Source organism: Panthera tigris, chromosome C2, assembly GCF_018350195.1.
Source record: "Panthera tigris isolate Pti1 chromosome C2, P.tigris_Pti1_mat1.1, whole genome shotgun sequence".
Lineage (NCBI taxonomy): Eukaryota > Metazoa > Chordata > Mammalia > Carnivora > Felidae > Panthera > Panthera tigris.
The window spans coordinates 121,259,970-121,274,447 of record NC_056668.1 but is presented as its reverse complement, the minus strand read 5'-3'; the positions used below and the strand labels follow the sequence as shown (position 1 = coordinate 121,274,447).

The following is a 14,478-nucleotide window of genomic DNA, read 5'->3' as shown; positions in this document are numbered from 1 at the left end:
TTCTTGAACTTTTCTAGTTTATCTGTTCGAATACCACACTGTATTCATTGTTATGGCTTTAAGTAAGTTTTGCTACGTGGTCGGCAAGTCCTGCTGCCCCCACACCCCTCATTCTTCTCCTTTAGAAGGGGACACACCATGAGAAAGGGGGACCCACCCCTGAGGGCCCCAGCACTGCCCTGGATGGGACCTGCACCAACTGTCTCCGAAGGACCGTTGTGCTCTCTTATGTGGTCATCCCATGCTGGATGTGTTTCTTTCAGCATCTGTAGGGGCAACCAAGCTGTTCCCAGGACTGCAGTAGCAGGGAAGACTTCTGGGGACATAGGACGATCCATGGTGCAGGGTGTATCACAGCCAGAGCCCTCCCCCCCACCTCCCTGAGGCTCTCCCCGCATGGCCAGGGGCTGTCCTCATCCAAAGCCAGGGTGTCCAGCCATCGTGCAGCTCCCCAGGGCAAGCCCCAAGTTGAAAACAGCCAGATATTCTGGGAAATTTTTCGGCTGAGTCAGGAACATCCCTCCACCAGACTGAGGAACTGGCTCAATGTGTTGCTAATTCTGTCCGCCGGTGGGACCTTGCTGGAGGGTTCTTCAGCCAGCTTAGGGCAATGTAAAAGGGCTACTTTTTAAAACTCTGTTTCTTGCACCAGAGGAGCTGGGATACCACTTCCTTTGTAAAGATGAGGCTCATCGCAGCTGCCTCCTTGGTCCCGGGAACCGAGCACCCACCGTGTGCAGAGCAGAGCCTTAAGGGCTGGGCAGCAAGGATAGGAGCCAGTCCCTACCTGTGGGAGCCCAGCATCTACAGGGGTGAAGAGAACACCACCAACAGGAAGTGATTCTAGGGGAATTCGGGGTGGTCAGGGATTTATCACAGGTCGGGGGTAGGGAAACCACACTTCCCAAACGGAAAGTTAGACGGTGATGTCTGGCCGCAGGACAGAATATTTCCAACAGGGGTTGTCCCATGAACTCCTCAGGCGAGTCACCATAATGATGAGAACCACTCACAGGCCTCTGCTGGGGAAAGTATTTGGGGGACAGGCTCACCCAGCAGAGAGAGGAAGCTATACTAGATGGGGAGAGGGCAAAGGCAGGGGGACGCTCGGGAGGCTGCTTTTCATGGCGGGGTCAGGAGGTGACCAGAGGGCTGGTCGCGAAGACAGAATGTCAGGATGGATCCGAGGTGTTTAGAAGGTGGGCATGGCAGGGCTTGCTGGTGGGGCCAATTTGGAGGGCAGAGGAGGGCTTAGGAGCCTGAGACATGGCCCCTAGGACAGGGATCCCACCAGAGAAGCACAGTGGTGAGGAAAATGGGCCGGGGGAGATACGTGGGTTCTCTGCTGGGTGTTGGGATGTGTGTGGAGCAGCCCCATGGAGCGGGCCTGTAGACTGTTGTGTTGGAATCACTGGGGACCTTGTGAAATTGCTGGGCCTGATGCAGCTGTTCAGGGTAGGCCGGAGCTCCCGCATTCCCAGCAGGCTCCCGGCTGAAGCTGATGCTCCTGGGCCATGGATGGCTCACGAGGGTCCCAGACTGGGGCTGATGTAGAGGCTGGTGTGACGCTGTCCCCAACTCAGGTAATAGCAGGGGCTAAGTACCTGTCGAGTTGAGGTCAATAGTCATTTTAGTTTCCCCTCCAAAATGAAATGTTCCTCAGGCTCCAGGAACACCACCACTGATCATTCCAGTCAGAATTCAGGGACATGAGAATGGAAAGGGACATGTGCCTTTCTGGAAATGTCTTCATTTGAAGAGTGAGGCACACACCATCTCAGTGTACATTCACTCCTGGGACTCGCCTGGGCACCCTCATGGACACTTGGCTAAGATCGAGGGTACAGCCTCTACTCCCAGTAAAGTGAGGGCGCTGACTTTTTCTTTTAACAGACTAGATCTTCAACAGCTGGTTTTTGTTTCCTCAAAGTGTCATTTGAGAAAACTGTGAACTTTTCCCAATGTTACTTACACAAACGAGATTCCTTGAACGCATCTTAGAGAGATGGCTTTGGAGCCAATAGGCATCCTCACCCAGCAGTAAAGCTAACTCTTATTCATCTTCTGAAACTTCTCTTACTTGCAGCCTCCTCCAGGAAGCCATCCTGGATAATCCCAGGCTGGGCTAGGTGCCCCTCTTCCTGGCTCTCACAACCCCCCTTACAATTCCTGCTCTTAAACACAAACCCAGCTGGGCTGCCACCATTCATTCTCATCTCCCTGTCCCATCTGTAGCCCCGGGAGCCCCTGTGTGCCCAGCTCCCTGCTCAGGTCCTGCAAAGCAAGTTTAGAAGTAGAAGTATGATGAGTGCCTGCATCTGTGATTTCATCGTGGCATTAGAGGGACAAGACTTTATCCTCAAAGTCCACAAAATGACACTGGGCCTCTGGTGTCCCTCCAAGCCCTCTTAAGAAGACTTTGATTATAACAGTGATGTCCTGGGGCGCCTGGGTGGCTCAGTTGACTTAAGCGTCCGACTTCAGCTCAGGTCACGATCTCTCGGTCTGTGAGTTTGAGCCCCGCGTCGGGCTCTGGGCTGATGGCTCGGAGCCTGGAGCCTGCTTCCGATTCTGTGTCTCCCTCTCTCTGCCCCTCCCCCATTCATGCTCTGTCTCTCTCTGTCTCAAAAATAAATAAACGTTAAAAAAAAATAATAACAGTGATGTCCTCATGCTTTGATTTCCCCATCTGCAGAATGGGCCAGCGAAGAGATCTTACATCATTCAGGGAAATTTCAAGTTTGCTGTCAACAGAGACTGATCTTGGCCCTGTAGGAGGACGGAAGCCGAGCTAGGATTTCTCTCCAGCACTGCTCCCCACACCCCTGCCAGGCTCTCAAGAGGCTGGGCAAGTGACGGGATCTTCTTTCCGTCTCCCCAGTCCCCCCCACAGCCTAAACACGCAGAGGCTTCTTCAGCCTGCAACCGCTTAGGGGCTGAGGCAGCTCAACAGGGCTGAGGCCACAAATCCCCAGAGAGGCCCGAGTCCCCCAGCACCTGCCTGGAGCCATTCATTCTTCCTCACAGTGGGGTGAAGGCAGCAGCCGACACCCACCCACTGGCTTTGGCGGGGCCTGGGCACAGCGGCAGAGTGAGTGGGCAGGCAACCCCAGCTCTGCTAGATCCGGGCCAAGAGAGCAGAGAGCACCCATGGATAGAAGGCCCTCAGATGAAGGACTCAGGTCACCAAGAGTCTTCATTCCTTCGGCAGTGCTAATGTGAGCCTGTGGCTAACATGAGTCTCACTTGGTAAGCCTGAGTGCGGCCTCCGAGCACCCAGCCCTGCCTTTGATAACACAGCAGAGTATGGCTCAGTACCACCTCCCCCAGGAAGCCCACCTTGCCTGTGCTAGCATGAGAGCCACGGCCCTAGATCTCCAAGGCTCATCTAACATTTATCTCACAGAAGCCTTGCCGTTCACTTTTTCATGTACATTGAAGCCTAATTTGATTGGGTTCAGTCAGAGTCCCTCCGCTGCCAGGATTAAATCTGATTTCCGTTCTGCCAAGTGTCAGCTGTGGAAGGGACCCTGAGCCTTCTTGCCAAACCACTTGCCACGCTGATAGAGGCTGAGACCCTAAGGAGGAAGGCGAAGCCACCCTGCCAGCTGGTGGCCGAGGCCCACCACAGCCCAGGGCTGCCAGCTGCTCAGCCACTTTTCACTCAGCTGTGCAGCAGGTTCAGGGCAAGGGGGCCCTGAAATGGACCTGAACAGAGATGAACCGAGCTCAAGGGGCTTCTAGCTCCCTGTACGTTCTCAGTCTCCAGCCCTGCGCCCCCGGCCACTTAGTGGCTACCCATCCCACCCGTCTGCCCCCCCATCCTTTGTCGCTGTCGCTGGGGATGGTGAATCATTCAGCTGGGGTGAGGAGGAAGGTGAAAGAAAAGAATGCTGATGGGTTGAGCAAAAAAGGAGAGGGTCCTGTGGCCACAGTGGGGGAAGCTGATCAGAGTGGTCAGAGACTGGGGTGCTGAAATGGGCATTTAGGGAATGTGGCTGAGCTCCGTGGCATGACCCAGGGGTGGGCACTGGGTGGAGGGGAGTGTCCCAAGCACGAGGTGGTCCAGAAGCAGGAGCCTGAGTGATGAGAGGGTTGTGCCTGTGGAGGACTGCGTCAGAGGTGGAGGCAGCAGGTGTGGGCGGAGAGGGGACCTGGGAGGCCGGGCCAGCACCCTGACAAACAAGGGGCCAGAGGTCAGTGGATGAAAGAAGCAAGGGTCAGAGCCAAGGGGTGCAAAGAGGAGCTGGGAATTCTCACAAGCGAATGGCAGGTGTGGAACTTCAGATGTGCAAGGAGTCTGCCCGCCTCCTGGGCCTGCGGGCACAGATGGCCCCCAGGGAAGGCCGAGGGGCCGTGGACTCTGGGAGAGAATGTTACGGGCCCTTCAGGCAGGAGGTGGGGGGAGCTCCTGGGGAAGTCAGGGGTGCCATTTTCTGTGTACAAAGCTGCAGTTCCAGAGAGCACAGTGGAAGATTGGCTGAGGTTTGGGGCCAGAGGTGAGGAGGCAGAGAGCGTCACGGGGAGGATGGCACTTGAGAGAAGCGACGGCCACAGGCAGGAGATCTAACGGCTCTTCATGCCCATCACTCCACCTTCCTTCACATGCACGTTCCATTTCCTCTCTCCTTTCCCTGGAAACTCGTGCCATCCTGTTTCTTGGAGCACGTTTTCATTCTGCAGGAGCACCTCCTTGAGTAACAATCAGACTGGGTGGGCAGAGGCTCCTCTTTCAGAATCTGAAGTGTAGCTGCTTTTCGCTCCATAGCAGTGCAGTTCCCCTGCGATGGGAGCGCTGTCTTTCTGGACCCACCTTTCTGGAGAGGACTGGGTCAGGGAGCTGGGCGGGCCAGACCCGCGGGCGCTTCATCCAGATGGAAGCGTCTCCCCCCGGCCAGCATGCCCTCTGCGGTGGAGAAGGGCTGGCTCGTGCTCCACTCGGCATCTCTGTTTGACCGCAGCGCTGACCAGGAGCTTCCCCGAGGCTGTCTGTCTCCTGCAGAGAGCGAGCCGAGGCTTCAGCTGTCCCAGATGCTGAGCTTGTAGTTCTCCAAGGGATTACCCTGATGAAAGCCCATGTCTTGCCCTCTGTTGCTGGAGCTTGGGGCTTCTCCAGGGCTCCTTTGGTGAGAGCCGTGTCCACCCCTGGTGCACAGGGCTGCCAGTTCTCTGCTTGATCTTTCCACCGTCCTGTCCCTGTCTTCCCAGAATTTATCCGAACGTCTAGGCTGCTGACTGCCTGTCTTGCTTTCCAGTACTGTTGTCAGACCCTTTAAACACACACGTGCACACAGGTGCACATCTCCTCTGCCCTTTCGAGAGACATGGGCGGGAGAGGTAGAAGCCAGGGGTCCAGGCTGCCGCCTCAGGCACAGCCTCACACAGTTCAGGTGGTGTTTCCTAGCACACTCTGTTCCGGATTCTCCCCTCTGGAAGTTTCCCACATCCCTGCTCCGCAGTGTTGCTAGGGAAGGCCATGCATTATTTAGGACTGTTCTGTTGTGCAGCATTCCCATGCTCGTGAAGGGGCTCGCTCGCTCTCTATCCCGGGGGAAAAACGCGGGCCCCACCTGTGCTGTGGGGACCATCTGTGCCAGTGACGCTTGTTGGGACAGAGTTCATCAGAAAACGCTGCTTATGTCCCAGCTGCAGTCACAACACTTTTTGCTGGGGAAACAGTGAAGCTTGCTAAGAGAAAACTCCAGATTCCAAATGCTTTCTAGATATGAGCTGAGGTCCCTGCAGAGCATGATGGGGCCGGTTGGTACAGGGATGCCATATATTTTAGAAGTGAATGCGTAATGACATATTTGTCCATTTGTGTAATTAAGTGGAGCGACACTTGACAGGTATAGACACAGAAGGCAGAGAAGCCACGCCATTGGCGAGGAGGTGACACATAGTTGGGGTCCTATAGAGGAGGCAGGCTTCTGGCAGGCGGGCGGGGGTTCTGACAGCTGAAGGAGCAGCATGAGGGGAGGCCCAGAGGCATGCAGGGAATTCTCTGAGTCTTCTGACACCAAAACCATAGTCTACGGATGAGTGATTAGCACGGTGTCAGGCACATAGAGCATGTATGTGATTGCCCATCTGCGTGTCTTCTCATTTCTTTTCCCGAAAACAAACAGTACCCACGTGTACTGAAGTTCAGGTTTCAAGGCTGGCGCTCAAACCTTCCCCTATCTGCTGACCACTGTCTATAGCTGTTGCAAAAGAATTTCATCTCCTCACCTTAAACTGTTGATCTTTTTTCAAAATATCAACGTAGGGATGGATGTAGGGTAGGACTCACATCTTGGCATCTTCTACTGCGAGCAGAGGAGACCTCAAGGGGCCCAGGGAAGCTGCTTAAGCCACCAATCCCTGTGTGAAATCTCCACCATTCACCGTTTCCATCACAGATATGGACTCTCTAAGCCAGATGATCTAACTTCCCCACTTTGTTGACAGCAAAACAGAGTCCCTGAGAAGTTCTGTGGCTTACTTGGGGTTGTACAAGGGGTTGGTAGAGAGTTACGGAAGAATTCAGGTCACCACAGAACCTTGGAAATGATTGCCTTGTGATATTTTTAGCGTGGAACCAGACATGCAGCCCCAGCTTCAATAAATCTTCATCAAGAGCAGAGCATTGTCAATTAGGACCATGTACTGAGGCATTTTTAGAAACACAATAAGTAAATTGTTACTATTTTTAATGGTGCCTCTTGGGCTGATGGCCTGAAATAAGACCTACCATAGAGAGAATGTCTTTAAGGCAAGGAGCATGCTGTGGCATACTATCGTCACGACACGTGGCTGGAAGTGTTGCTGTCCCCACTTTACAGATGAGAAAAATGTGGTCCCGAGAAGGTGAGCCAACTGCCTGGCCCACTGGTGGTGGGAGCAGGAGACGGGGTTCCGAACCAGCTTCCTCTCCTCACTTGGCCCCATTGAAGCCGCTGGGAAGACGTCTGGCTTGTGTCCACACCCCCCAACCATGGAGTGGAGGCACTCCCCACTCAGTCAGTGACCTTTTATTTTTCTTAATGCAAATGCATTTTTGATGTATAAATATGCAGAAAGCATGCAAATCTCAGGTGACAAAGCTGGATGGTTTCTATAAACTGAACACACGGGTACAACCAGAACTCAAAGAGCAGGACAATACCTGTCCCCCAGCTTCCTCCTGTCCCTCCTGTTTTTTTTTTTTTTTAATATTTATTTACTTTTGAGAGAGAAACAGAGTGTGAGCCAGGGAGAGGTAGAGAGAGAGGGAGACACAGAATCCAAAGCAGGTTCCAGGCTCTGAGCTGTCAGCACAGAGCCCGACGCGGGGCTCGAACTCACAAACCATGAGATCATGACCTCAGCTGAAGTCTGACACTTAGCTGCCTAGCTGCTTAGCCGACTGAGCCACTCAGGCGCCCCTCCTCCTGCCTAATCGCCCCCTGCCCAGTATCACCACTGCCCTAATGTCATCATCTTGTTTTGGGAACTTTATAGGTGAAGTCACACAAAATGTACTTTTCTTTCACTCAAAATTATGTTTGTGATTCATCCGTGTTTTTGCATATAATTGTGGGTCCTCCTTCTCATGGCTGGTTAGGGTCGTGCTATGTGAAGATACACAATTTACACTTACATTCCACTGTTGGTGGACAGTAGAATTGTTTCCAGATTTGCGCTCTTACAGATACTGCTTCTGGGGCATCTGGGTGGCTCAGTGGGTTAAACGTCTGATTCTTGACTTCGTCTCAGGTTGTTATCTCACAGTTTGTGGGTTTGATCCTCGCATCAGGTTCTGTGCTGACAGTGCAGAGCCTGCTTGGGATTTCTCTCTCTCCCCCTCTCTCTCTGCCCCTCCCCTGCTCGCTCTCTGTCTCTGTCTCAAAATAAATTTTAAAAACCAATAATGCGTCTATGAGCATTCGTGTACCTGCATTTAGCACACTGGTGCACACTGGAAGGAAATCTGCAGGCCACAGGCTCAGCTTTAGTTTTCCGAACCAGTTGTGCCAGCTTACATGCTCTCAGTGTCATGAGAGCTCCAGTTGTCCCACATCCTCGTCTGCACTTGCTATTGCCTTGTTTCCATTTTGGCCATTCTGGCTGGCAGACAGCAGAGTCACATTATAGTGTCAGTTTGCACTTCCTGGCGATTCATAAAGTTGAGCACTTTTTCACATACTTATTGGCCACTTGCATATGTGCTTTTGTGAACAATGACTCCTTTTCAATTGTCGTTTTGGTTGGAAAACATTTCTGAAAATGGCTCCTGTGCTGAAAGATTCTGTGTTTCTCTTCCCACCTGGTTGATCATTTCCAAGCCTCGGCATGTGGTAGTTCTCCGAAGGCTTCCAAAGCCAAGGGGAGTCAGAGAGAGGAGTTGGAGGGTGGGCCCAGCCAACACTGGGCATCCCTGAAGTGCTGGAAGTTCCACGGCTGCAGCAAGGCCTTGCTCTGTGCACTCTGGCATTGCTGTGCAGCCTTCAGTTTACAGGTCGCTCAGAAATTAGCAGAGATGATTTTTATTTCCTATTCAGAGCTAAAGATGTGCCCTGAACTCCAGCCCCAGCCCCCTTTCTCACTTCCTTTGGAGTTGGGCTCTGGACTGATTTCAAAGACCACAGAGGAATGAGGATAAACAGAGTTCTTTCCTCCTCCTCAGCCCCTAACTAGGCAGGGAACACACAGGGCATTGGGTTTGCTTGACAAGGCTTAGCATTTTGGGCATTGAGGACCTGATGTGTGCCTAGAGCTTTAAAATATTTAAGGAAGCTTTCAAGCTCTGGCATGATTATCAGACATTAACAGCTCAGAATTTTCCTGATGCAAAGTGCCAGCCCCTCTCCCCTCAGAGCCAAAACCTACCTTGTTAACAGCCCTCCCCAAGCTTATCCTCACCAAGGGCAACCAAACAAACGCACGGGTGGGGAGGAGATAGCTAGAAATGGCACGTGTTAAACACCTACTCTGTGTTATCATGCTAAGTGCGTTACACTTTCCAGCTCACTGAATCCCCACCACTATTAAATCCCCACCTGAATTGAAAACTGCCCTGTTGGGTCGGGGGAGGATTTACAGGAGCATGGGGGAGCTAAGGCAGACATGCTTCCGGGTAAGAGCAATTTATTCCAATAGCTTAAAACACCTATAGAGGACATGCCCCAAGGCAGAACATCAATTTGTTCATTGAACAGACAATTTCCGGGCCATCCCCCTGTGTGCAGACTGAGGGCTGTAGATCCTAGGACAGGTGAGTCGGGTCATGTCCTTTAAGAAGTTCACAGGCTGCTTGTGACGAGGAATGGAATTGAAAACCCTTGCCACGTTTGTCTAAGTGGAGGAGGAGTGCACTTCTGGTCAGGACACCTTGTGCACAGGGCCCACGTGGGCTCTGCCACGAGTGGGGACCGGCTCCTGGCTTGGGCCCTTACCGGCCATATGTCCTTGGGCAAGTGACTTACCCTCTTTGTGTTTCAGTTTCCTCCTCCTTAAAATGGGGATGGGGTGCCTGGGTGGCTCAGTCGGTTAAGCATCTGACTCTTGGCTTCAGCTCAGGTCACAATCTCATGGTTTTGTGAGTTTGAGCTTGGCATTGGGCTCTGCATTGACACTGCAGAGCCTGCTTGGGATCCTCTGTCCCTCCTCTCTCTCTCGGTCCCTCCCCCACTCACACTATCTCTTTCTCAAAATAAATAAGCTAAAAAAAAAAACCTTAAAAAATAATAAAATGAGGGTAATAGTAATAGTTATAATAACTTCTACCCCAAAAGGTTGTTGTGATATGAGTTTGATAATACATTCACGTGAGCAGTTCCCCACAGCACGTGAGCACATAAGTCTTCAGTAAAGAGTGACTACAGTTAACCTGAAACTAATGTGACATTGAGTGTCAGCTATACTCAAATAAAAAAAGATATAAATAAACAACTTAAAGTAACTATAACTAGATAGGAGGATTGGGATTTGGGAGGGGGTGTTCACAGAGGCATGATTTGGGGAGCAGCGCAAAGCTTGGATCAGAACCAGATGGGAGGACAGGGAGAAGGAGAGCTGGGTACCAGGGTGTAGCTATGGGAACGCCTCAAGAGAGGTGTCGGGTGTGGGTCTAGGCATGGTGACTGTGTGACCATGTGACTGACGGTGACTGATCTGCTTTCTGGGCCTGAAAAACAGGAGGCCAGGCCTCCCTGGCCAACATGAGTGTTCGTATGAGGGTCAAAAGAGGATACAGAGGCAAGAATGTTTAAAGCCACCAATACTCCCCATGGATATGCCACACAGCACAGCCTCGTCTCGAGTGAAGGAGAGCTGGGGACACTCCGGTGTGTGGCTTCCAGTGCACCGGCCACGTCCTGCTTTAACTCAAATGGCTCTCCATATTAACTCCGCAGCTCTCGTAAATGAAAATTCCTCCAAAACACACTCTTGACCTCTTTCCCATCCCTTATATTATTCCTATCACAACTCTTGTGTTAGTATTCACTACTTACAGTTTTATGACATCTTAGCACATTATAGATGCTTTTAAACTGTCACTTGTTCTGTTACCAAAAAAGCGTTCAGACGCAGCTTCAGGGGGCGCCTGGGGGCTCCATTGGTTAAGTGTCCGACTCTTGATTTCGGCTGGGGTCATGAGCCTCACACCGGGCTCTGTGCTGACAGCGCAGAGCCTGCTTGGGATTCTCTCTGTCTTCCTTTCTATCTCTCTCTCCCCTCCCCTACTCTCTCTCTCTCTCAAAAACAAAAACAAAAACAAAAACCTTAAAAAAAAAAAAAAGATGCAGCATTAGGCCTCTAATGTGTTACCATCAGCTTGGGGAAACTAGCCCTATACAAGCCATATGAGACAACATGTTACCACCATCCTCTCATTCCTGACCCAGCTGACCAGCACCATTCCTCTCCCTCCAGACCTTCTAGGCTGTTTTATGCCTCTGTGCCTTTGCCTGCTCTCTCGGCCTAGAATACTCCCCTCCCTAACGTGACATAAAACTCCTATTCATCCTTCAAAACCTTTTCAGTAATCCTCTCTTTGAACCTTTCAAACAATTCTTCCATAGGAACTGCCCAGTTTCTGCCCCTTGTGCACTTAGGAATCATTGCATCTATTACACTCTGTTACAAGTATTCACCTGCTTAAACTCCAGCCCTGAGCCCTTCTCTACTTCCAGGACTGCCTCTGGACTTGGTTTAGTTATCTCTGTATACCTAGGTCCAATCAGAGGGCCTGGAAGAGAATAAGAGCTTAATAAATATGTGCAATAAAACTAGTTAAACTTGGTCCCACATCCAGATGTTCTATGGGTTATGAATTTTAATTCATGAATTTTCCCAGAACTGGATATTAGAAGAAAATACATCCCTCTGCTGATTATCAAAAGGTGCTACAGGAGAAGTTTGAGGGTTCAACGGAATTTCAAACAGCCTCCCCAAGCCTAACCTGTTTCTAAGAGGAAGCCCACTGCAGATCCCCTCCTAGGTCAGAGGCTTTCATTTTTATCGGGACCTGCAGAGAGAAGTATTTTTTCCATTGAGACACACGGAACATGCATATCAGAGAAACAGCTTTCGTGGAATACTTACTCTTGCTATGGTCATTGCTCTCCATTTTCTCTTTCTTGTCTTTCTTCTTTGTTTTGTTTTGTTTTGTTTTTTAATTATTTTTTTAAATTGCTGGTCACCATCCAATGAATTGATTTCAGAATTCTTTTTGTTTATTTATTTATTTATTTTTATTCTTGAGTGGGAGAGAGAGACAGAGTGTGAGAGGGGTAGGGGCAGAGAGAGAAGAAGACAGAATCCGAAACAGACTCCAGGCTCTGAGCTGTCAGCACAGAGTCCGCAGCCAGGCTCCAACTCACCAACTGTGAGATCATGACCTGAACAGAAGTCAGAGGCTTAACTGACTGAGCCACCCAGGCGCCCCTCTTTTTTTTTTTTTTTTTTTTTAATGTTTACTTATTTTTGAGAGAGACAGAGAGTGAGCGGTGGAGGGGCAGAGAGAGAGAGGGAGACACAGGATCTGAAGCAGGCTCCAGGCTTCAAGCTGCCAGCACGGAACCCGAGGCGGGGCTTGAACTCATGAGCTGTGAGGTTATGACCTGAGCCGAAGTCCGACACTTAACCAACTGAGCCACCCAGGCACCCCGGTTTCGGGATTCTTTAGTCTAACTGAGCCACCCAGGTGCCCCGGTTTCAGGATTCTTTAATCAGTTGCTTCCCACAGTTTGAAAACCCCTGCTCTAAGCCTCCAGCTAGTATAACTGAAGAAGCCTTCCCGGAGGAGGAGTCCCAGACCTGGAGGCCAGATCAGAGGAGCAGGTGCGCCTGTGGTGGGCAGATGGTAGGCAGGGGTGAGCAGGTGTGTGAAGGCAGCGGCAAGACTAATCCACTTTCCTCTCGTTGCAGCTGAGCCCCTGCCGCTGATGGACCTGTGCCGGAGATCCATCCGCTTGGCCCTGGGCCGCCAGCGCCTACGGGACATCGGCGCCCTGCCCCTGCCTCAATCTCTCAAAAACTATCTGCAGTACCAGTGAGGCTGAGGAGCAGCAGTGGGGGACCCACACACAGCAGGGCCTGGGCCTGTCATTTCACGGTCACACAGTACATTCAGGAAGGCGTCCTCCTCCTCGCCCCAGAGCGCCAGGACACTCCGTTCTTGGAAAGGACCAGGATGCGTTCCCAACGTTGAAAGTGAAATGTCCCTTGCCAACAGTATTTGCCACCCTGGAGGCAGCCCTCCTAAGTCAGGCGCCTCCTTGGGAGCCATGAGGAGCCCGGAGCCTGCGCCCAGCGGAGATCCTGCCCCCCGACCAAGAAGACACAGCGGCCCCGGTATTAATCAGAGAGCGTGTCTCCTTATTCACGAGAATGAATGAAACATTTGGGCGGGAGGCTCGCTGTGGTGTGCCTGGGTGCAGACAGGGCCGGGGAAGACTGGCCAGCTCGGGGAGGAAAGTGCAGCGGAATGATGAAGGACGAAAGCAGCTTGGCGCCGACGCTCTCTTGACACCTTGGGACTTTGTGCTCCTTTGAAAGACTGTTACCCAGGGATGCCTGATGACAGAATTGGCAAGTGGACAAAGCCGTGTGTAGACCCCTTCCAGCTTACCTCTTTGCACATTGTTTACTTACCCTTTCACGTGCCCTCTGTCCCCACCGCTGACCCACAGTTCCCTGGCTACCCCGGGCACCTCTCTTCGGGAAGCTGAGTCTGACTAATTCACCCCGGGGACAGAGTGTAGCCTTGATTATTATTATCTTACATCTGGTGGCATTTTAAAAGAGGAATGTGGTGAGGGCAGTATGTAGTCCAAAGGTGCTAATGGGGGAAGTGGGGGCATTGTGACACCCGAGTGGATGATGGCCTCAGGCTGGGGAGCCTTCCTGGGGTGCTGAGGGACTCTAGGCAACTGTCCATTCGGATGTACCTAGCCGTCACAAAGCTTTATTTGAGCGAATTATTTTTTCACTTTAGGAGACACGAACGAGTTTGTTTCTGTTTCAAGCGTGTGTGCGATGTGCTGTTTATTTATCAGCTTGGGGCTGCACGGGCGGCCCCGGACCCGTAGGGGTGCGGGTCCCGAGCCTGGTCCTCTCCTGGGGATGCCGCCACCACCCTTGTCGGGCATCTCTCGTGCGCTCCCAGAGCTGTGTCCAGACTCCGTTATAACTGGAAATTGTCACCGCAGTGGGATCCCAGAGCCCCAGACGGCACCGCCTCCCCCGACTTTAATGTGAATTTGACTGATGAATGAGGAGCGTTTCTAATAAAGTGTGTTGTTCAGTCCTTCCGCTGTTTACTAAGTGCTGTGTGGGGAGGCGTGGGAGGGCGTCCTTCATCAGCCTGGCTGGTGTGTTCCCAGACCCTCATAAGGCAGAAGTGGGAACCCCTCTCCAGGCTCTTCTCACGTCTTCCGTCTTGTCGTTCCCACTTGAGCCCAAACCCGAGTCACTTTACAAAGGCCTGCCCCGGAAGAACGAATGTGTCTGGGGCCTGGGTCCCCACAAAGCTAGTCACCACGGTGGGAAAACAGGTTGGACGATGCCGGGGTGGGGGTGTCCAAGGGTGGGCTCTGCAAGGAGCAAGGGTCAAGTAGGGTGAACCCTATGGGATAACAGTTTCAAACTGGACCCAGAGGTGGAACTGGATGTGACTTTGGATGTGCATGTCATCATCGAGGAGTGGTGCAAACGGCTGAAGGGTGAGTGTGCAGCCGAGACAGGCTTGGAGCTGCCAGCAGGTCAGGAGCCAGTTCAAGACAAGGTCTGGGCCAGGACGGGCACAGCATTCACGCAGCAGTACAGGCCACCAACATGCACGGTGCCAACCTCTGAGGACCTAGAGCACAGGCAGATCTGTCCCTCCAGGGGAGATGTTTACAGATGTTACGGACTAATAAAGGGAGAGGAAGATCACAAAGCTGGTGTAGGAAGATAAGGGCCTGAAGGGAAGGCTTCCTGGAGGAGGAGGCACTCCTCATACCTGTTTTT

The 14,478-nt window shown here is 52.0% G+C and overlaps 1 protein-coding gene across 1 annotated transcript in view; it reads left to right on the top strand.

Annotated features, from left to right (window-relative positions):
- The window catches only part of SPSB4 (splA/ryanodine receptor domain and SOCS box containing 4), a 64,892-nt gene extending 51,150 nt beyond the window's left edge, over positions 1-13,742 (top strand). The window contains exon 2 of the mRNA XM_007086391.3: positions 12,394-13,742. Within this exon, the coding sequence (XP_007086453.2) occupies positions 12,394-12,521 (128 nt within the window). The 3' untranslated portion in view covers positions 12,522-13,742. The remainder of the gene's footprint in view (positions 1-12,393) is intronic.
- The last annotated feature ends 736 nt before the right edge of the window (positions 13,743-14,478 follow it).